At 35.7% G+C, this 25,534-nt stretch overlaps 1 protein-coding gene across 4 annotated transcripts in view; it reads right to left on the reverse strand.

Annotated features, from left to right (window-relative positions):
• Positions 1–25,534, reverse strand: part of LOC117423232 (inactive N-acetylated-alpha-linked acidic dipeptidase-like protein 2) — a 289,018-nt gene that overhangs the window by 218,704 nt on the left and 44,780 nt on the right. For 2 of the 4 annotated variants that reach the window (XM_058990196.1, XM_034038736.3), the window contains exon 1: positions 16,593–16,695. The exons of the other annotated variants lie outside the window; for them this stretch is intronic. In XM_058990196.1, coding sequence (XP_058846179.1) covers positions 16,593–16,686 — 94 coding nt within the window. In that variant the 5' untranslated portion in view covers positions 16,687–16,695. Of the gene's footprint in view, positions 1–16,592; positions 16,696–25,534 lie in introns of those variants that run through there. 4 annotated transcript variants of the gene reach the window in all.

Here is a 25,534-nt window from a genome sequence, read left to right on the forward strand (position 1 = left end):
AGTAATTACCTCCACAGTTCACCAGAGAGGTCTAATTTCCATAGCCTCCTGACTATTTCTGGAGCGGCAGCTATGTATGATTAATGGTTTATAAAACCTTTTTTACAGATCTGACATTTCTGTGATACAAGCAGACCTGAACTTTCCATCTGGTATACCTGCCTTGCTGCTGCCCTGAAGTCCTCCTCTGTCCTTGAGCACTGCTGCACGGCTTTGATCATGGCTCTTTAGGGAGAGGGCAGGAACCCAAAAGATGAATGCTTTTCCAGGGCATATCACAAGCTACTTGAAGCAGCTTTACTCACTATCAATGACTTATTGTAAATGAAGACTGTGTGTATAGGAACTGCCACCAATGTCATATTCACTATAGTCCCGGTAGAGTACTTAACATCACCTTCTCTACTGTATATTAACAGCCATAGGTCTGATAGGAGGATGGGGACAAGAAACATTTCCAGTATAAATAGTGTATTAGGAAGGTTCACAACTTCCAGTTCCACCAAATGATTAGTTATCCCCCCTTCACAGCAATGGCAAGTGAACCAGTTGGAGGAGCTTTTCATTGTTACTAATTAGGCTATTTTACAGCAGCAAATCAAATAAAGCCTTTGTGAATTCAGGCAATCGCAATACAAAAAATGAATAAATAAAACAAGTACCACAAAACAATACACGTCAGGATTCAAAGGTAATGATACAGAATGCGTCAGGCTCTGATCCTGACTTACCATGTTGTACGAGGACAAATTGTGGACACCAATCACTGTATTACATATGAGGACTCATGCGTAACAGATTACCATCATCTGCTTTCAACATCAAAAACTGATAAACTTACCGAGAACTTGAGAAACTCTTCATTGGATTTCTATTTCATCTGTTCTCTAAAACCAGCACACTGTGATTTGCAAGGGCTCTTGCAAGGTGCTTCCTGACTTCCTCAGCGGTTTTTCTTTTTTATTGTTTGTTTATGATAGCCACATCTCATTTGCAGTGGACTCTTATTGTAACCAATTTTACGGCTGAGTAAACTTCGGCACAACTAGGTTAACTGCATAGCCAGGGTCAAACTGTGAGCTATTCGCTGAGCAGGGATTCAGAAACAGAACTTCTGTACAAACCACTGTGCCTGCTTTTCAGTCGTGTTACCGTTTGTCTGTGTAAGGATTGGTTAAAAGTTTTTTTTTTGTTTTGTTTTGTTTTTTAAAGGCTCACAGCTCTTAACATTATACAAGTAAAACAAGTTAACACATAAAACAAGCTAACACATAAAACAAGCATTTTGGTGACTCACAATTAGAGATATCAACATGAAAAAGTAGATCACCATTTATTGTTATTATTATTTATTTCTTAGCAGACGCCCTTATCCAGGGCGACTTACAATCGTAGGCAAAAACATTTCAAGCGTTACAATACAAGTAATACAATAAGAGCATGACCTGCACCCTCTGTAGACACTTGTAATAATTAAGTTTAAAACATACAGACAGATGGACCGATTCTTCCATAAACCTTTACATTCCGATATACCCATTAATGTTCTAAAAGAACATGCAACATGTTATCTGGATTAGCTGTTCTTTGGATATGTAAAAATGGCAACACAAAAATGCAAGGTACAACATTAGAGCTACTCAGATATTAAGTGTTACCCGAGGGTGCCAGGACAAGTATGCAATCCTGCTAGAAAAATCCCTATGCAATGGACTAAGAGGATTACCTCCCAGCTGTAAATTGCTTACCCGAAGCTGAACTCAACTCTTGGATTTGTTCCTGCAGTGTGCATGTACACTATCTAGAGTACAGGATGTCGTTCAGCACTAAGGAAGCAATTTACACTTGCCCTGTACCTGTTAAGCATCCAGACAGGCATTAGAGACATAACAAGTTTATAGATAAGAATAGTCAAAAGGCATTATTGTATTGTAAAATGCAATTTCTTTTGATTTTTTAGATTAGTCCTTGTATATTGGTTACAAAAAGGTAAAAGTAATACCTTACTACAGTAGATGAGTGCTGGGACAAACATGGACTTTTCATGTTGAATATTAAAAAAAAAATCAGACAAATAGTCAAAAATTATTTATGTTTAAATTAGAAGGAAAAACATAATACAGAACTGTATTAAATCTGAGAAATACCTTACAGCACAAAGCCTGGAAACAGGGTTATTTATGTATGTACTGATTGATTTTTTTGGTAAGGTACACTAAAGAATATATATATGAACATGAATATGGTTATTTTTGACTCAATACATTTCAAGCTAAAGCATAGTAACATAGGGCTTTATTTACAACGTTTTGACTCCTGAGTTGTTTAAAAGAATGTTTCTTTCAAAGTCTCTTTTTATTAATAAAACAGGACAGTTTCAGGAACACCAAACTTGCTTTTATTCATAAAACAAGACTTTAAATGTAATTCGTGAGTTAAAGCTTTGTGACGATAGCCCCTATTTTATTTCTTTATTTATTGTACTTAATTTTTTTCCCCCAGATTATATTATTTTACTATTTTAAATCCTGGGGAAATTTTTTTTGACAAATGCACTGTGTTCCTATATATTGTATACATAGACACACAAACACACACACACACACACACACACACACACACACTGTATGAAGGTTCATATACAGAACCGCACAATACGCATATTAAAATACCTAACAAATGTAAGAAAGGTGTATCCTTAATAACCTGCTCTTAGCTAGAAAGAATACATAAAATGGTAATGAAAGCATGCATAGTAAGCTAAGTATATAAGAACAAGGTGAGAACAAAGTCGGATTTGCGGACATCTATAGAAAAAGCATTTACACATCCATAAATAGGTTAGTGAACAAAAACAACAAGCAAACTGCTTTGAACATGGGGACATTTCTTGCTTTAAAAGTAGGCAAACGTAAACGAGATTAATTAACTACAAAAACACAGTGTTGCCATGTGGTTTGCTGTAAGCCATCTCCACGCAAAGCTTTAAAAAAGAAAAATTCAAAACAAACGGTAAATATACAGTAACCGGCAACTGATGGCTTCTTTCTTAACTCTAGAAGTCCCTGCCTCCCTGATTCTCCTTTCTTAATATCTCTGTCACAATACTTTGTGCTCTTTCTTGATATTGCCAACAGCCGATAAGCAGCTCGGTTTGAATATTGCTTCGGCTATTTTAAACAAACGGCCGGTAAGCATTGTCTTTATGAAGCTTGCTTTGTTTAACTCAAATGCATTTAAAAGCTACAACAACACGCTGCCAATATCTGCAAGCATGCGCTCCATCATATAAACACATTACACAAATAAAAAGCTTTCTCGACTGGTGTACTGAAACATCACTGCTACACGCAGCTGACTGACACACGCACACAGCCCGCTGCTCTTAAAGGGGAAAGCATCAAAAGGCTGATTGTTATAACGCTTTCTTTCTGTTTCCATCGCAGAAGCTGAATTTGCTGCCAATGTCATTACTCTCGTAGCCTATTTTTAATATTGATTTATTTATTTATTTTGCAAGGGCGGATATGTGACGGTCGGATATGCGACATTCCACTGTATAGATATATAACCAAACTCTATTACTTTAAACCATGACAACGCTGTGAATTTCTATGAGCTCTGTGAGGGATGATGGAGCCTCACCAGTCAAGGTCTTATGTACCATGAAATCTATATTTAACAGGCAAATAAACTGCAGAATTGAAGAGTAAATGGAAAAGTGTGAAAGGGCTATTTCAGCAATGCCAGTGATATATACATCGATTACTTTTTTAATTAGAGATGTGTCTGAGGAGTGAAATATCCACCTAAACAAACTACATTCTCTGCTTTTTGGGGCATCCACATCTGCCTTCTATCCACCATTAAATCACACCAGCCGACAGTGCGGCATTAATTTCAATGAACTGTTCAGGGTGAAACACTGACGGCTGAGAGTGTTAAAGAAGCCCCTTGACTTGTATTGTATTGTTACTGCTTCCATTGCTTCCTCTTCTGTACTACAGTACATTTTGTAGCAAATGCCTTGTTAAACACAGTTGTGAGGATTTGATATTTCATAATGTTGTCTGCACGTGCTAGCTAATGAATCATCTTAACTATGAAAACAATTGTATTGCTACCTAGGTAATTAATCATCTGGATAAAAGTAATTCCACTCCCTTTAATTTGTACTGCCACTGAAGAATGCAGTGCCCTTCTGTGTAAATAAATAAAATATTAGGGTACCATTCACTTTTGTTAATTTGAATAAGTCTGTTTAAATCGCTGAGTAAATGGCTGTTTGTGGGTTATCATTCATCTCTAAATTGTACGTGTGTCATTTTGTGTGTGGTTTGGAAGTTCATGAAGTTGAGAAAACAACTGAAAAAGCTCAGCTGGTGTTTCTGGAGATAACCTCAAGTTGTTCTTAGAATCATTTTAATCTATTTTTATTAATGGTTTTAATAAAGGCAATTGTCTCCCTCAGGGTTGGGCTGGAGTGGGAATGGAATTGGCACATTGCAACATTGGTGATGAAGCAACAGGAATTTATATTAAACGTGATGGCTGATCTGGTTGTTGTAAAAAAGGGACTGACAGCCAGAAAAGGAGACTAATAGGGAATCAGTGCACTAGAAGATTGTACCCAGCTGGGTTTCTTTACTACAGGTTCGCTCCAAAGACCATCTGGTGACACCTGTGGCATAAGCCAGGCAACTGTGCCAAGATGTAACATTGATATTACTGCTGCACTGGTGAAGAACAGACAATATATTTGTTCCCCTTCCACCTCAGTGCAGTAGAAACAAACCTAATAGGATTTGTCGGACACGGATGGCTTTCTCATAGACTGCACCCATGTGGGCATACTGTGCACATTCAATGAAGAAATAGACATTCTCTGAGTGTGCATTTTGCATGTAATACACACTGCAAGTACAGTGACATATTTACAAAGTTATTTATGATACAAGGCAACTGTATTTTATTTATCAGCAACTCCCCCCTAGACTTGAATGCTATTTATTAACTTCAGAGGTTAAGTCTGTCTCCTTAACAATGAAATGTAGTACACTGTCACATTTGTTTCTTATCTGGATTTTTTTTTTTTTTTTTAAACAAGCAGCTAGGTTCACAGACCTCGATTAGCAATAGGAAGTCTAAGACTAGTTTTTATCAGGGCCTGTGGAACCTGTCAAAACAAAAATAACCAAATACTAATATTCTATCCCTTATTTTCCATGCTCCCAAGCATGAAAAATGACTGTGTAACTGAGTGTAAAAGAACTACAGACACATTCTTCAGACAGGCAGCTGCATGGCATTGTTCTATATGCTCGCTAGCTTGATCTGTTCTTCATTTCTTGTCCTAGAAATAATATTTGATAACTTTTTCTAGTTTTCCTTTTTAGCAGTCTTGGCATAATCATGGTCTGTGGTGATCGCATGGCCGTGGTATACAGGTACTACTTCAGTAAGTTTTCAGAATATTTTAGAATTTATTAGCCAATCAACGTACTCTGGTTTTAACATCATAATCTCATTACACTGTTAAGATATTAGACAAATCACACTAAATGGTGGTGTATTTAAAAAAAAAATGTAATTTAAAAAAAGGCAGGAAGTCAAAAAAGCAATTTCTGATGCAAAAGCAAGATTTTGATAAATGGAAAATGAGAATCAGTCCATCAATAATTGATATTTGTGTTATTACTGCGCAACACAATGGAAATGAGAACAGCTAAATGAGAAAAGTCATTGGCATAGCAGTGGGGGGACTCTCATCATGAACTGCCAGATGGCAAGGTTAAAATCAGAAAGGATTAAAAAGGACAACAAGATAAGTCAAACAAGGTCACTAATCTGTAAAATCTGACAAAGCACAGGAACCTGAAACCTGAATCATAAATACTGTACAAATGACAATTCTACTTCTCTAAATACTCTCATATAAATATGAATGCTTGTTTTTTAAATGTTTCATTTAAACAACATCATTTGTAATACAGTTTAATAGGCAAGGCATGAGCTGAAATAAATATTTAGACCACTTGATAATGACAAATGATTAACATTCATAATGGCTATTTATGCTTCCTAAACACCTGTTGTGTATTAATTTCTCTGATCAGATCAGAGAAGGATTTTGTCTCAGGTCTAAATGACTAGAATGCATTTACTATATCTGCGGTCATTTCCAGCATCTTCAGAGGCCCAGTTAATGACAGGACTGTTTGCCTGACTGCAGAAATCCCAGGAGTCTGACAGTACATTCAACAGCATTTTTCAGCTGCAGCACATATTGTAAAACAACCCAGTACTTTTTAAAATAAATCTTAGAAAGCTATTTGCCTTTGTTGGTTACTTTACATCAATCTTTTGAATAGTGGCTATAATACATATACAGTGTGTGATAAAACAGCAGCAGTAGACTAATTGATGTACTGTACATACTGCTTGGCCCCTTTTGACTTGTGGTGGTAGACTTATATGGTGCTGCCACCTGCCAAGTTTCATTGCTCTGCAGTGAAACGTTTATCCACAACAGTGTGAAGTGCTTTAAGCCATGTGAAAATATATACTTAAAAAAATAATAAATAGAAAATAAGTGTTTTGAACTACAAAACATATTCATAAATAACAGTAAGTCAGATAAAAAAGTGATCTGTAAAAAAAAAAGGTGCACAATGCCAATTACTGTTCATATCTAAAAGTCTGTGACTGCTATAAAAACCACAACAAATCATATTACCACATGCTGCATAAACTCTGAATGCTAATTCTGGCCAGACACAGGTGTTTGGGGAAGATAAGACCACTACCCTGCACCTTTAGGGGTTACAGCTTGAAAAGTGTTACGAATTTCTCAAGCGGAGCTGCCAATCATCCCATCTCATATGCAGAAGCAAGTCTCAGGTGGGAATGGGCTTGTCAATTTTAGCCTATTGTAAAACCACAATGGATGCAACAGGAATGGATGATTCTGACAGCCACCTAGAAAGGAGGGTTAGAGGGCAAAGCACTAGCTGGGGCGTCAACAGCTAGTTCCTGTGAACTAGACAATAATGCTGGAAAAAACAGCTCAAGCTTATTGACTGCATTCATAAAAGAAAAGGTTTCTTCGATTCACCAAGCAATACCTCATTTTTGTCTCTGTTTTGAAAGATTGTTGCCCAGTCTAGTCTATGAGAATAAAGGCTGTGACACAAGGCAGCAAAGCTGTCCTCAAGGTTTAAGGCACACTGAACAGATCAGTACTTGGAAGAATTGTCTTGCCTGATACCAGAGTTTTACACTGGCAAGGGTTCCATAAAAAGGCCCGAAGCCAAAAGACAAACATGTTCTTTCTGTATGAAGGCCACCTTCATTTCCAGTTCAGATACCGTATTTTTTAATGCGTCTGTGACAAACATTATGCTTTGTTATAATTGAAGAGAAATAAATATGACACAATAACATTCTTTCCAAGGGTTAAACACTGTAATAAATGCTGGTTACAACAAATTGTTACGAGAGCGTGAGTAAATCAGATAAGCTGTCACAAATGATTTATATTTTAAAATTCATCCCTGAATCACCATAGACTTTTTTTTTTGTCCGCCGCGTCACTGCACACATCCGAAAGCATCAATTACTGCTGCATGAAATCACACATTATGAATAGCAGAATGTTAAAGATGATTGTGACAGGGTAGCGTCACCGCCCAAGCTATTACTGGCAGGCAGAAAAGAGACCCAGAGACAGAAAGCTGCAGTTTAAGCTCATATGTGCATGTTATTTATCAAAACAAACACAAAAACAGGAACAAAATAACGGCACGAGGGCCAAAATAAAAGGTTTAAACAAAAGAATAACTACATGTAGGCTGGGCATTAGCCTTCACTACTATGTTGAAAAACAATACAAAGATCACAGCACAAACACGTGGCCACTCCTCAATTAGCACCAATTACCTAACTGGGGAACAGCCACACCTGTGATTGCTAGCAGGGACAGATTTAACCCCATCCCTGCCAACCTTATATCCTCCCACACACACACTTTACACGGGCAGATGATCAACAATTTGTGCAACATCATAGAAATGTTATGTTTCCATGCATCATAATTGAACCCTTTATGCACCAATGATTTTGTAGACTGCTTGCCAGCCTCGCTGATATTATTGTATTGTTTATTTTTTTATTAAATTCAATCATCCATAAAAGCAAGCCCTAGCATTGATTGCTGATGCCACTGAAGCTACAGGTGTAGGAAGCTGAACAGCACTACTCACCAATAAAGCTGGTACATCCCTTTGATGTAGCATCAGCAGTTCATTATCTTAAAGTTTCACTCGGGTTGCACCATAATTCTGAAAGTGTTTAACTGGATGAGGTTAAGAGGTTGATTTGACTGATCAGGAAAAGCCACTTATTTTTAGGGTAATTTTAAGTTGTTGATGCAATTCAAGGTTATTCCCCAGTTCAGTAAAATACTCCAGCTGTGGCTTATGATAAATGTTGTTCAAACCGTAAAAGAAATATTCAAAAACACTTGAGTATTAATGCTAATTTAAGTCAGACTATTTAAAACATTGTAAACATTAACATCTGCCAAAAACACTCTAAGTAACTGGCAAATCTTTAAAGAAAAAAATGAATCTATTAAAGGTGTTAGCTGATCCTATTTTTAGTACAGTGCCCACGAATACTCTGGACACCAACACTGATTAATGGCAGTCCCTTTTGTGGATTAAAGTTGGTAGGGTTTATTTCCAGGAGAATGTACTTACTAGTAGAATTGTTGGGTTTTCTTCTTATCCACATATTGTTTGGAAATGGATTGATGTTTATTACCTGATAACAGTTGCTTTGGGGGAAATCCCATGTAAAGTGTATTCTAGAACTTCCTTTGTGCGAACAATAATGCTTGACTATGCCAGTAGCTTGGAGTATACCCACACATGCTGTGGTTTATCTTAGCCAATAGTTCTGTATATTTACTTACTCTGATACCAGAGTTCAAGGAGTCTACTTGTAACAAGTAAATGTTATCTCAAGTTATCTAGTATTGTCACGAGTGGGTCAAATGGTAAGCACAGGACTGAAGTTGCATGCGTCAAATTGTAAACCCTTCAAGAACATGTTAATTCAAACATGTTTATCTCAGTTTAAAAAAATATGGGGCTAAAGTACTTTTACTGAGGCCTCCATTTAGCTAACTACAGGAAATAAATAAATAAATAAATAAATAAATAAATAAATACAGCAAATGAGCAATCCACTATCTATCTGACAAATAAAATCTATCACATTCTAAACGGGGAGAAGTCATGTGTGCAAAAGAAAGAACAGTGTGTGTGTGTGTGTGTGTGTGTGTGAGGGCAGAGTAGGGTTCTTTGTTAAGCTGTGTTTGTATTCATCCATCTACTGTAAATTATACACAAACATATGTATAATACATACTGTACAACAGGCTGACACAGACAGGTACTTACATTAAACTAAAAACACAAAAAGTATGATGACCTACAAACAATTGACACGAAAAGGCTTTTCCCTCCTAGTTTTGCCACCACTATATCTTTCAAATTGATACTTTAGTTCAATTATTTCCAAACAATATAACTAAAAGCACAGAATTCATCCAAAAAGGTATTTTTTTAAAACCACTTAGGATCTCCTGGGAAGTTGAGCAAGGTTTACTGAAGCAGAGCATTTCTTTTCTCTAATATAAAAGAGGACAATTCAAAACTGATAGATTAGCCACATCATGCTCAATTTAAATCCTTCAAAACAATCTTGTTTTCTATGTTTACCCCTTTAGATTTGTAATTTAGCCCTTATCTTTCTATGAAATATGAAAGATAGTGTACAAGACCCCATATAGAGTAAAGGGTCAGTTACATTGTTTGACACCTTGAACATGCTAGACTTTTTTCAGTGCTTCATTAGTACACTACATCACATTGGATTTTGCACAATATTTTTTGGAATTTACTGGTGTAGTGTTTTAAATGTATTGCACTATTTAAAAAAAAAAAAAGCACATATACACAGTACTTGTATTAGCCATATAATGTACCTTAGTTTAGGTTTAGTATTAAATAAAATGTGGTACATTTAAACACAAATGTTGAAAATAAATAAATAAATAAATAAATAAATAAATAAATAATAATAATAATAATAATAATAATAATAATAATAATAATAATAATAATCATCATCATCAACAACAACAATAATACAAAATATCCTATCATTCCCCTTTGCATCATTATAACCAAACACTAAATACATTATACAACCTTTATTCACAATAATAATACCACCCCTGGATTAGGTTCTCTGAAATTGAACACTAGTGTTTACCTTATAAATAATTTGCATTTCATTAGTATCATATATGCAAATAGCAGGTACATCCTTGTCCATTGTTATATAATGTCAAAGGAAAACTGTCAGGAAGGCATCTCAAAAGTTAGACCCGTAATTTGATTAACAGCTGTGCACAGGAGCTCACTACATTTAATTCTCTACTAGTCAAGAAAGCCTAACTCAGGTTTTATTGACTACACTACAAGCAGCAAAAAATAAATAAATAATAATGTATAATGGGTTCTGTATTCACTGCAGAATACAGCACTAAATAATTTCACCAGGCATTTGCTAAAGACTATCAAACTGCAGACTATATCAGGTTCTGCAACATATGGCAGGATCAATATCTATCGCTCCAGGTTTATGACACAATTAAAAAAGTGTAACCAGTTTGATATTCTTTTTGAACCCGAAGGCTAGAATCTATAATTACTAGCTAGTCAATACTGTGTAGTGACACTCAAAGTGTGCCTGACAGGTGCAGCAGAGTGGAAGCAGTTTTAAGGGTTTTAAGGGACACTAGTTTTATTACACTTATTATAACACATTTGCAAATTATTTCAATTTAGAATTTGGGATGTATGAGATGTATATGATGTCCACAAAAAAGGTATAGTTATAATACTTTTTTTTTTTTTTTGTTAAGTTCCAAGACATACAGTCTCATAGTTTGTTGTTCTACACTCCAGGCACTCCATAGTAAGCATATTACCTCTCCCATGATACATGGGCATCCGCAGATTCCCCAGAATTTACAAAAAAAAAACAACAGTTGTACAGTGTTTTTCAGGAAAATTAGTTGACTGATCTTTAGAACGCTGTTGCATTAAAAAAAAAGTATATTCAGTTTTTTTCTTTAAAAAATAAACAAATAAAAACAGACTATTGTCGTGTCTAATTATATACTTGTTTGTTGTTATTAGATGGCTAACACGATCTGGAGCTGTCGCTACAGGCCAGCACAAACTGCACTTGTATCACAATTAATTGTATTTGCACCACGAGCACTACAGCACTCACTGAGGACTTGTGACCGTGTTTGTATATTGTGTGTGTATTAAGGACTGTGTTTGTTATTTCGAGACTGAACCCCGTGGTTTCACTGAGAAATATGCATTGTTGTGTACTGCCAGTTAACTTTATTATTTATTGTTGTCAAGTGACTTTGGATTACAAAATAAACCATCATATTATTGTACTTATGAGGACTTACTGTCATAATTTTAAAATGAAGGCTGATAAATAAACAACAAAGATCATTTGATTCTTCAAATCTCCTTGTAAACATCCTACTTTGGACATGTTTATTTAAAAAGATGAATTCAAAATCAAAGATTTTTTTTATTTTCTTTTTTTATTAGAAAATAAATACTTTCAAATCTAACCATCTGTAGAGTCGTTCATTGTAAAACAACCTGGTAAAAGTGTTGTGTAATTTAGCCAGTATCCTTAATTAATTATATATACTTACCACATATACGGTGGTAGATATTGATGTGATGCAGCCTACATGAAATGCATTTGGGTCATGCTGTCACATTAAGATTAGCTATACTGTTTATTTTTTACTTAATTAAATATTACAATAAAACTACAGAGCAGAGTACTGTAAGATACAAGCTGAGTCTCACCCCACTCAAAAGAGCAGGTCTGACCTTTTGCAGGCTGGATATCAGCTTTTATCATACAGCACCCTATACGATATTGTACAATATATTTATAGTATGTGTAGCAACCGTATCAGCTTTATGGTCCCTTTCTAAGTTTTAAATCTAATCAATCTAGGATACTGACTAAAATGCACTTGAAATGTAGTATAGAGTGACTTTTGATACTGGTACAAAAGTCTGGAAATGTAAAAAGAGCAGCTTTCAGGGTACAGCAACGATGATTGTAAATACAACAGACATTCCAACGTGTGGACAGTCATAATAAAGAGGCAAACACAAAACACATAATGAAACTACAAGTAAGGGGACAGAATATATACATGCAATGACTAAATGACCTGCCTCTTCTGAAAAGCTTTCATTTTGTGTTATGTTAAACTACGAGTTTGTCAACTTCACAAGAGCTGTTGGATTTGTGTTAAAATACAAAGCGCAACACTGGCAAATATTTGGAACCTCCAAACGTGCCAGCATTGATTAACCCAAGGTACTGCTGACTCATCAAGGGTTAAGTCCCCTATGTGATTGGTCACATCAAGCTTGAGTGGCAGCTTGGCCGCAATCCCCACCCCTTTTGCTGACTAACCTCCTTTCACCTTCCCACCTTTATTGGCAATCAACCAATAAAGTCATACTGAGAGGTGCTGACAGAGTTGACATGGCCATACATCGGCTGCCATATTTTTCTTTTCTGTTCTGCATACAACAAGGCTGGCAGTGGCATCGACAGTACACTCATTTTCATACACTGGAAATACCCCCCTGATTCTTGTTCACAGCAACTGCATTTACCCACAGACTCTGTGTTTAAGTGAATTGAGGTCTGAATGCTTAAGAGAAAACACACTCTCAACTTGATTAGAGGTAGCCATTGAACACTTATAAACATATTATAAGTCATTAAAATCTAAATAAAAAACAGACACATATTAACATATTGAATCTCTTTATGTAGATTCTGTTGTGGTTTAAGCATTTAGAGTTATTTGTCATTGACATTCTGAGTGAGAAATCTACACGCTCAGCCAAATTCTAAGTGTAGTTACTGCCAATAGCTTCCAGATAGTACAAAAACCACTGCTCAAAGAGCAAAATAAAAGTTTTAACAAAAAACAGTCACGACAAACTAACACCAAACAAGTAAACAAGTACCGTGCTGGTGCTTCCAGCGCACGTAGCAATGGTTATCCATTACTTTCTGTTTAATTTCTCGCTCTCTCTTGCACAGTTCCTTCTTCCTGAACAACCACACTCAACAACAAAAGTTGCAGGTTTTTATATCGGTGACCACCTTCTGCACTGGGTTTTGTTTGCATGGCCAACAGTCAATAATCACGGACAGCCGACCATGTATTCACACGAGCTGTCTGGCAGAGATGAGCTGCTAGCACCGCCTCTGCCAGACCACATTTAAACCAAACAATAACAAAACACTCGTTTTAAATAAACACAACTCACAGAATACATTTCCTTTTAAATAATAACAGTACACCACCATACATTTGAAATCATAATACATTCTAAATCATAATATATTCACCCGTGCTAAATAAACAAAATACATTTTATCAGAAGGGTTTTAACCTGCCCTCTTTAACAACGTGCAGGGCTCTTCTGCCCTGCCACAGGCACATTTCTAAATACTATTTTATTGTATCGTATTGTATATTACGGAACATCATTTCTAAATACTATTTTATTGTATCGTACTGTACGTTAAGGAACATCATTTCTTTGCAGTCACTACACCAACAACCACAGTTTTTTTTTTTCTTTGCTACAAAGAATTTTTTTTTTCATTAAATAAGATCAGTCTAGCAATGACAGAAGTTAAATTAAACAAAATATATTTTGAGTTTTTTTTTTTTTTTTTTTTTTTTTTTAAAAAGGTTTTCAGCTAAATGTGTGACTTGGGCCCACACAAATGTCACAGTTTTTATTGGCCATTTGCAGCTGAATGACAAAAGACAGAAAACACAGGCCCATTAGCCCCAAGATAAAATTAACTACACTGTTAAAAATTATAACAGGTAAAACTAACAACATTTTGCCCAATACTTCCTTCAGCCTAAATGTTTTACCTCAGAATTTAGGATTGAGTTTAACTGAAGTTATGGATGAAAAACTATAATAAATCAAAAAGCTGATGCATGCTATATACAGCATCAGTAAGTACAATTGTCACAGATCATCCATTTTTCCCCCACTGAAAAAAAAAAAAACAATATAGCACCACAATGCCTTGAATACATTGACAAAATAATGTAAAAGCAGCAGGGTGCTAAATGCAATTCTAAAGATTACACGTTGTATGAGACTCAAGCTTTGTAACGTACCAGCCAGTACTGAACCGAATTGTTCTAATATGTTCCCGAATATAGAATACACCTGTCTCTCATTATGACAGAATAAACTGATTGTAAAGCAAGTATGTACACAGTGGTAAATAGAGATATCTAATTATAAAGAATAGTAACTCATTTTAAAAAGCTTGTGATACACGTTGATTGATATTATGAATACTTGACCTATTATGGCTCTCGTTAAAGGGTAAGTAGCGGGGTTCCGAAAAATATGGTTAAACGTCCTTTTTACACTTATAACTTCGGTTTCAAAGCTCTTTTCAAAATGTCAGCTCTAGTGCACGGGGGTTTGAGATCTGTCCTCTAAATCACTGCCTGAAAAACTCAAAACATAACAACAAGTGCTCTGACTTTTCTGTTCCATACCACATTATTACTGTATTACCTGTTTGACAATGTGATCAATAATCCTTACACTATTGGTGCACTACAGCAGACATTTAAAAAAAAAAAAAAGCTTTAAAACAGACTTTAAGGTTATAAGTGTAAAAAGTTGTAAGGATGAGAATGTGTAACGCAATATTTTTCAGAAACCCCTTACTTACTGTTGAAGCCTATCTCTTTGTAATCTATCCAACTCTTAGTAATTGTGTGTGTACAAAATGTAAAATGCATTCGTTTTCCAAACTGGCCACCCTTATAAAAGTTTACCACAGTAAATTTGCAAGGTACATTTTAAGTTTTCCTATACTTGTTCCATGCTGTGCATTTTCCCATTGTTCCATGCTGTGCATTTCCCAGATGTCTATGGTTTGCCATGTTTTTAGTATGCTTTAGCATACCTCTCTTTATTACACTTTGATATTACTTTGGGAAACGTTTACAAGGGCATTTTATTCACGAGAATGTATATTTTGCCACAGGAAAAATACATCTATAATTTATGTTGCAAAATCAAGAAATAGAATAGTGGCATAGGTCAAAAATGATAGTTGTTGATTATGTTTTGGAATTTTTGTCTCCAAGCCAAAAAAGCTTTAAACATCAGACCCTACTATATCCAATAACCTGAAGTTAATATAATTAATTCGACATTAAGATCTGAACAGTAGAAAAACAAAATTCCCCTCAACCATTAAGCAAATGTTGGGCTAATTACTGTCGAATGACCAGCTTTACTTGTTTGGTAACAGTGAAAAATGGCAAGGCTGTTCTTTTTTGCTGGAAAATATTTCAGGAGAAAGACTAGAAATATTGTAACTGAAAACATGGCTCTAGGCAATCCTCTATTTACTATATTGTTTAGTAAACTCAGCAGGGCTGGTGTGAAATGAGGGTTCCATTGTGAATAATAAATGGCCTATGACACACAGTAATGCATGGCATAGTACTGTATTCTTTCAAGAAAAAAAGGAAAGTGTGGGGACACAAGATTTAAATAAATATATATATAGAACACACAACACAATAAATAAATGCAGTGGCACTGATTACTGTAAAGGAATCTTTAGTCTGAAGGCAACATTAAATTGATTAAACAATGATTTTAAAAAGAGAATTTCACCAACATTTGTCATGCCAAACCAAATATCTTCAGACGTAGTCTACCCTGGAACTAATTCATGACAGAAGACCTGATCAACAAAACAGACTACATGTTCTCAATGTTCAATTTCACATATTGTTAACTTCCATTTGTATCCCACAGTTATATTAAAAAAGACAAAACACCAACTCAGAATGCCTTAAAGTGCATTCATTCAACAAGACTGAATAAAATGTCAGAGAGACATGAAGAGCACTTCTATCAACTCTTTCCACTTTCACAGACTGAAACATACACAATGTGTCTTGTTTTATTTAAAGAAAAATCAAGGGGGAATGATATCTAGCTCATTGCCTTTTTATGTTCTCTTGCCCTGATGTGGTGATTGCACCTGTTGCGCTAATGCAAGCATGCGAACATGATACTAATCTTCCAGCAACACTGGACTTACAGGTCCATACAGTAAAAAGCACCATGTAGTAAAACAAGAAGCACTGACCACCAGATAAAGGGTGTCCTAACCACCGATATAAGCAAATCCCTAGGACAAGAAAGTCATTCAGGATGACAAATTCTTTGTGATTAACAGACAGTAGACATGCTTGAACAGCACACATTTTTGTATCACAACTCCCATCTAAACACATTTGTAAAAGCATGCCGCAAATGAAAAGCAGAATTTGGTCAGCTTCAAAAATAAAAAACTATTATGTGAAACTGTACCTTGTAGAGGTGCGTTGGTATAAAATCCCTGTTTCTTAATCCCTTTGTGCCTGAAACAACTGTCAATAGAACCCGTTATCAAACAAGTTCCCATGTACTGTCTTCCCTACAGTTGGAAGTGTAACCCTATAGCTGCTTTCTCATGTATGCGATTAGCATATGTGGCTTCCTGACTCATCTGGACTTATCTAACCTGTTTCGCCATTGATTGACATCACTCCCTTGTCAGCTACTGTACTGGAATAACCTGTAACAAAAAAGAGAACGAGAACAGGCCTTGTCTGAGTTTTACAGCACTGCACATATAAAACAATTACAAAGCGTATTGTGAATATTTATATATTACTACTGTTCAAATAAGGTTTTTTTTGTTTGTTTGTTTTTTTTAAATACAATCATCACATTTATGTAACCATATTAGCAGGAGACTGTCCTTTATTAAATTAACACTTTTATCATACGTGTCTTTCTAAAGATATTCCCAGAAGAGACAGTTGCAACCTTCTGCCTTCTCTTATCAGTTTGCCTCTGGTGTTAAACTACTGCATCTTCTCTGCCTTGGGTTTATTTTGCTTCATTACATTTAATTATCATCAACCGCAGGGGTTTTTCTCTATGCTTAGTCTTTCTAAATGTGCTTACTGAACTCTTATATACTGTATCTCCTTGTGAATCAATATGGTTTTAGAAATGTATCTTACTGCAGCAAAGTCAATAAGCCAGACAAAGTACAGTATGGAATTCATGTCTAAACAAAAAGAAGAGCCTCATATTTTTGATTTTATCAGTACCAGTTGGACCTTATACACATATTAAATGTAGCTCGCATGTACTTGTTTATCTTGGCTAAAAAACAGCTCTATTTATATATACACAGTGCCTTGCAAAAGTATTCAGACCCCTGACCATATTACTGAATTTTTATTTTATTTTAAAACATTGAATAAATAAAATATTTCCCAACATAAAACCAATGTCACCTTACAATAATTGATTTTGAGTTTCAGTGTTTTAAAATAAAATATCAAATAGAACGACATTTCAATGTACCATTTGTAATTCAGTAATATGAGAGAATTGGTCAGGGGTCTGAATACTTTTGCAAGGCACTGTGTATATATATATATGTATGTTTGTATTCATCATGATTATGTTTTTAAAAACATACAAACAATCGACAACACTGATATATCGATTCTAGTTGTTTCCTATACACGTCATAGAATTTTACTTCTTGAATTTCACTGCAGTTCCTGAAAGTAGGATGTACTGAAAACCACCTTTTAAAGTAACTCATAATTGCAAATAATAATGTAAACATTATTTAAATGACTTTCCCAATCAAGAAACCTCCTTAAAAAGCTCAAATACAATAATTTACCTTAAAATTATATATATATATATATATATATATATATATATATATATATATATATATATATATATATATATAACATGCAGTACTACACTGTACTGTAAATACAGGGACTGAGGACTGGCTTGCGCATATTCTATGAACATGGCACACAACAATGACTGTTCAGAAAACAGAGGTAATCATATAAGAAAGTCCTAACCATGATTAGATAAGCAGCTACGTAGATGTAAAACTGACACACGTACGTAACCCTCCTCTGCATCCCTGGTTTAATAAATCAGAGACACGCTTTTATTTGTATTCAACGCCTGGATAGTTTAATTTCCTGTTTGTGTTTATGCCCATCGAGCTCTAGGTCACAGAGAATTTTAAGAAGGCAGCTTGGTATTAATTCAACACAAACCTTTTTTTTCCCAGAATGCAATGCCTTGGTGGTAGCTCGCCAAATGCTTGTCAGAATAAACAAGATCCTGCTGACAATGTTGTCATCTCAGTACTTTAGGTGGCTTCATAATTGTCTGCCTGATAGACATTTAATTAGAAACAGATCAATAGCAGTAGCTAGACAGTGCAATCCATTGACAATCATACAGCACAGCAAGCTTCTGGCTATTAATTAAGACAGTTTTAGAAGTGAACATGCTTGTTCAAGCTCCAGACAGGTCTCACTGAGAAATCTCTCACCAGGAAGTAATAGAACAACCACAAAAGCCAAATTACCAGGGATTAGAAAGCCGACCCCACACTCGCTGTCCGAGTCAGAAGTTATGTTTGATTTTATATACTTTTACACCTTTATAATTACTGGCTAAAATGGACACAGCGAGGCTTTCTTCCGTTAAAAGTGATGCATTATAGAATCAATTTTTCTGAATGTACTGTACCCATTTTAAACATTATACTGTGGTCGGGAAATATGGCGACCGTCGGCGACAAACTATCCCTGCATTAAGAGTTGGTACAGATAATTCCACCTACTGAATCAACTGTAGGAGAAAATAGTTTTACAAATCCAAGATTTGTGTCAGCTTGGAAAAAAGTTTCAGTGTTTCCTCACGTGTGGGGAACAGTGTATTCACAGATTACTTAAGGAGTTTATCTGTATATTGCGAAGAACTGGATTATGCTAGGTATTTCAGCGTCTCTTTCAGTGACAGGGCTACTTAGAGATTTCAAGGTCCCTGGTTTGAGCACCACCAATGAGTGCTTAGCCCTGCAATACTGCGTAAAATAAAAACTCGGAAACTCTGTTACACAAGGTAGGGGTGGCAGCCAAGTATTAAACATGTTAGCACAAGCCCTATAGGAGAGGTGGGTACTTATAATGGGAATTAACAGTCAAATAAAAACTCAGTTTCATATATACAGTGCCCCCTCGCTATAAGGCTCTCGATTATAATGCGCCTCTGATATAATGCTCCTACAGCATGTCCCCCAATTCCCTATACTAGTGATTCATGCAATACTTCAACAGTAAATACAGTACTGGTGTTGTTCAAACTATAAACAACTTCTCAGTCTAACTTTTTGTTTCTGTCTCTCCCTTTTGATACAGTATCTGAACTGAAGAAAAGCTGCACTGGCACATTATAACACAGACATCTTATTCAGCACTTGTTTTTAACTAAATACATATTAGGCCTATTACGTGGTTATCTTCCCTAATGTATTTACTTTTTTGCTGTGAGAGGAGCAGCAACTTTCTCCGGGAGACGAGACGCTTCAGCCTGGCTCCGGTAGTCGAACCTGGGGCGAGCCCATTCCCTCTTCCCCTCTCCTGACCGGCTCTCCTTCTCGCACTTGGTTTGCTTGTCTGTTGCTTCGAACCGCCATTTAGCCAGGCTATTTATAGTTTAAAAACTGCTAACTAAAATGATCCATGAGTGGGAATGTTGCCGTTTTGTTTTGTTTTTTGTAAAAAATACAGCGTTGATTACATGGTGCTTTATACATGTTTAATTCACAGAAAGTTACATATTTTTCTTCACTATATGTGCATTATAGATGTATATTTTAGCTCAGAGTCAGCTTTTTTTTTTTTTTTTCCCCAGACTTCAAATAATTCAGTGATGTTTTACTAAGCAATGTATTTAACCCAAAATACATCCTTTCAGTGCTATGTTACTGAAGTATGAATTGTAAAGATTCAGGTCTGGCATTGTGTGTGGTTAAAGTGTAATCTTAATATAAAAGTATTTCACCTCCAGGATTTATACAGTCGTTCCAATCTGTTTTAAAAGTAAGAACAGATTATTTTGTTGTGGAGAATGCAAATCTCTCACTGGCATGTTGTCAGATGTTTTGGGATAAAGTGCTTTAACAAAAGGGACTGGGAACAGTCTCTTGCCATTCCACTTTACATGAATGTGCTCACAGTACTGCTCAAGGTTTTGTTTGTGTTTTTGTTTTGTTTGTTGCCTCAGAGAAAACAGACCTTTTCAGATTCCATGCCTATAATTGAATTATTAAACAGTAACAAAATGTTCAGTTTGAAAGTACCTTCTGAAGCACAGGTTTCAAATGGGAAGCAAACAGTGTAATGATTCCTCAGAATATCAGAATATCAATATTATTCTTTTTGTTCACTGACTAAATTAGAGCAGTTCTGATGAATGTCTTGTCCTTTGTTTCTTTCAGAGTAGCCGCTCTAAGTTTGTCAGGGTATAGAGTTTCAGGGCTGGAGGAAAGATAATGCTGTGCTCTCATGGTTTAGTATCACACAGACAAAGACAATGGGCAGGGAGGCCTGTGTTCTATAAAGACACTGCTGCCTGACAGACCATTTACATGATGACAGAGCATTTCATTGAAATAAAAAAGAAAAGAAAAAAAGAAAATTCATGAATATGATTCATGACAGATACGATAAATCCTGCTCAATCAATCATGTTGTGTGTGTGTGTATTTATATATATATATATATATATATATATATATATATATATATATATATATATATTTCACCTTATATTGCCAAATAGTGTCGTCTGAAAACAGTAGGATACAGTGCTTTATGTTAAGAATGTTGTAACCTCAGAAGTCTGTAGTAAAATATGAAATGCATTTAATTATTTTCTTACACAGCTACAATATAACTTAAACGTATAAATGTTTCACCTCCTGCTGCTGCATTTAGCATTATTATTATACATGGTGAACAATATTTTTTCTATAAACTGGTATTTTACAGTGATGTGAGACCGTGTATAATAAAATTGCCTGTGTACAATAAGGCTGAAGATAAAACTGCTATCACAACTTGAAGGGGACGGTGCTGGGTTGCGCAGTCCCCTTCAAGTTGTGATTTTGGAGGGTTTGAGCTGTCCTCTGGCAGTGTTAGCACTGACCAATGAAGAAAAAGCTGCTAGCAAATCAGGAGCAACTGACATTCCTTGTAAGCAACCAATAGCCCTAGCGATTGCCTTCTTGATAAAGAAAATGTTTATTGTCATAGCAACATGTGTTATTGTAGTATTTACAAATATTTCCATTGACATTTGTGCATATGTGATTGCAGTGTTTCGTTATAGTCAGCATTTTTCTAATACACACTTCCAGTCTTTTGCAATACAGGTGCACTCAATAAAAATTGAATGATCTGGAATAAAATTACTTCACACTGGTATGAAATATATGGGCTTTATATTATTTAAGAAAACAGATCAGCACTTAAGCTTATGAAGTCAGAGCCGAGTCTATATTAGCCTATACAGAATGAGTCCCATCAGTCATTAATCCTCTTTGGAGAAATACTTATAACACTGTGATACTGAGGAAAGGATAACCTTACTAATTATTTATATCTGAATAAAGAGCACTGTAAAGACTTCTGCTTGGCAGGGGCTGAAAAACAAAGAGAGCAACCCATTGTTTCACAGTATTATTTTATCCCTCGTGGGAACGGTGAAGGGCTATAAGGGGGATGTTGCACTGCTCTCCAGTTACTACATACCACTTCTAAATGACAGGGTCTTGGCACTGGCACACTAACTGCTTCTTAGCACAGAGATCCTGCTGATAACAATGTCATCTCTACCCTTTACACAAACAGCCTCTAATATGCATCCATTTAGAAACAAGTCAATAGTAACTAAGAGCTTCCTACTGAAGTACATTCAAAACACGTCTAACCTTGTGAAAGAAGCGACACAGCCGAACAGCTGAGCAGCACACATGTGATGAAGAACAGCCAGGCAGTGGACTGGAAACCAGATCTGAATTCTGCAGCCAACGAGCATTGCTTTGCCATTGTAATAGACATATTGTGCATTGTTGTTGTTATTTTGATACTTCTTAGTCTGCTGTTTTCCTGCCTGATAACTACTACTTTTTGAGTGTTCTGTACAATTATCTTTTGGATGGGTTGTCTGCAATACAGTAAGTATTTTTTAATATAACTTTTTTATTATTATTATTATTATTATTATTATTATTATTATTATTATTATTATTATTTGTTCTAGAACAATACCTATGAGAAATGGTTTGACCAGCTTTTGGCCAAAATAATACAGCAGTCTCTTATCTGTTCTATGCCATTATTTAACGAGATTTCAGATTAAAACAACACTTTTAATAATTTAAAATGTATACATACAACAGGACACAACAAATATAAACCCACCTGTTAAATAAACAAAATAACAAAGATGGCCTATGAGAGACATCACAGTATAATAATAAATACATGAATAAATAAATAAATAAATAAATAAATAAATCCATTCAGCCACTTTAAAGTGACCATCTAAAAAAAAAAAAAAAAATGGTTTCCAAACAGCCATATTGGGTTGTAAGAAAGTCAAGGTCACTCCACACATTTCCTTTTGGTGTTTGTTGTGCCTTCCATGTTTCAAGCAAATCCAACATATACCCCCAGAGATACAGCAACAAACAATACATACTGTAGATGGCTGTTTGGACTTCTCTCTTGGAAACTTTTTTCTAAAGCTTTTTTCGTAGTTTGTAATTCTTTTACTCCTGCACTGCGAAAGAAATACAGAACACTTGGATATTTACCACACTGACTTTCTACATTTCTTCATTTTTAGCTCACTTGTACCAGTAGTGTACAGGGGAACAAAAAGCTAAATGTTACAAAAATAAAAACACCACTAGAGTCATTTTCCAATACTGTTTTGCTCCACTGACATTCCCAGCTGGCTGACTAAATGCACAGCAGTGTATACATGTCTTGATGGATCATTTACTTCCCAGACATCTTTGCCAGGCTTTGGCTCATGGCATACTATCTGTAGGAAAATGGCAAGTGTGCACTCTTTGGAACAGGTTAAAGTGGTTCATGTTTGAAATATTTCTGTCAGTAAAATTCATACTTAGAAGTCGTTTGATTTGAAACTGCAGAGGCATGTGTGCTGTGAAATACTGCCGATCATGACTTACCAGTCTGGTGATATCAATGCCACATGACTTCTTATTGCTCTCCACAATGAACAGTGCTCTCAAATGCCACCGGCAATATCTTGTCATGTCATATTTTGTTTTGCTCAACTTAAAGGCATCTACAAATACATAATTTTTTTGTTTTCTGAGATTTTCAACACGCTGAAAATCACCCTCTTTTTTAAAAACAAAATACTCCTCTAAGATTTAAAAAGTGACTGTACTGCTGAGCTCATTTTCCACACAGATCTACATATAAATGTACCTTAATAAATAGAAGGCTGTGTGGTCCAGTGGTTAAGAAAAGGGCTTGTAACCAGGAGGTCCCTGGTTCAAATCCCACCTCAGCTACTGACTCATTGTGTGACCCTGAGCAACTCACTTAACCTCCTTGTGCTCCGTCTTTCGGGTGAGACGTAATTGTAAGTGACTGCAGATGATGCACAGTTCACACACCCTAGTCTCTATAAGTCGCCTTGGATAAAAGCGTCTGCTAAATAAACTAATAATAATAATAATAATAATAATAATAATAATAATAATAATAATAATAATAATAAATTTACAATGACATATATCCTTTCCTTAAGCAAGCATATACAAAAGCTAATGAAGATTTTAAAAGCCTTTCATAACCATTTATTTCCAGTCCAATAGTTTCTATTAAGTTCTGCATGTGTGGCCAGGAAACTAATAAGTGGAAAGAGTTTAAACAGTAATAGGTAATCTAAATAAATAAAACAGGATATAATAGTTCAAATATAGCGCAAGACAGTACAACAGCGTTACAAGAAAAAAATCATGAAGGATGTGTTGTGTTCCCACCTTCAATGTCTAGGCTCCTCAATATTTAAAACTGATGGGAGGCTTATTTTAAATTCTCTCTTCAGTCATACAATGGCTGTGGACTGCAGCACTGTGTAATGAACCCAGCTTGACAGAGGAATAGCCAAATTAATGACATCACTACTCTGCTAATGGTATTCCTTTCTTGGCGCATTCACAAGAAAAGCTGGAATATGCCACGGTGAGGCTCTATGAATTCAGGTTAATGCCACAAATCCCTTGAGTCTTAGTAACCTTTTTACACAGTCAGGTCCAAGAATAAAATGTCTTGGTGATGACAGAATGTTTTCTACAATATGGAAATTACTGCTCAGCTCTATTAACCAATGAGTTCTTGCCAACAAAAGTAAAAAAATAAATTTCACCCAGCTACAGCACCCATGATAAGGTGAACAGGGGTTAAACATAGATTAAACTTTTGGTAAAAAAATAAATAAATAAATAAATAAACATTGATACCTGCTTAATGTGTAATGCATTAAACATTAACGATTCCAATAACCTTATGAAAGATTTTTGGACTAATAACCAGTGCTCCAGATACGGTTTTGGGTGATGTACTTTCCAATTTAAACACTGTGGCCTATATGCATAAAAATCTCATGCCAGTAATAGTGTTTGACGTGACAGTGTTTCATCGGGTGATGCATAAATGCCATTTACCGTAAAAAAAAAAAAAAATCACTCATCATGATGTTAGAATAACGTGCCCTTAGAGACAAATTTTCTCATTAACATATTATTCGTCTGATTCATAAATCTGTTTTGTGCCATTAATTGCCCCTTATCGGCATAATTAACACATGCCTCAGACCAGACAGAGAATGAGATGTGTCTTAACAAAGCCTTGGTGTACTTCTGGATAGTAACCTCTCCTTTGATGCCCAAATCTTTTCTGTAATAAAATCCTCCTTCTACCACCTCCGAAACATCTCAAAGGTCCGTCCCAAACTTTCACATCCGGATGCATAGATACTCTGTCATGCATTTCCTCTCGACTCGACTACTGCAACTCTCTCTATGGTGGTCTTCCGTCAACGCCATAAACCAATTGCAGCTGGTTCAAAATGCCGCTGCTAGGATCCTTACCAGATGTAAAAAACATGATCACATTACCCCGTCTTGCCCAGCTGCACTGGCTACATGTAAAGTTCAGGAATACTTTCAAAATTTCCCTTGCTTGCCTACAAGGCCCTGCATCACACAGGTCCCGAGAATCTCTCCAACCTGCTGACCCGCTATGTCACTGCATGCAAGCTGAGGTCCTTTGACTCTGGCTTGCTTGTTATACCCATGCAAAAGCGCACCACACTCG

The sequence above is a fragment of the Acipenser ruthenus genome, chromosome 17, assembly GCF_902713425.1.
Source record: "Acipenser ruthenus chromosome 17, fAciRut3.2 maternal haplotype, whole genome shotgun sequence".
NCBI lineage: Eukaryota > Metazoa > Chordata > Actinopteri > Acipenseriformes > Acipenseridae > Acipenser > Acipenser ruthenus.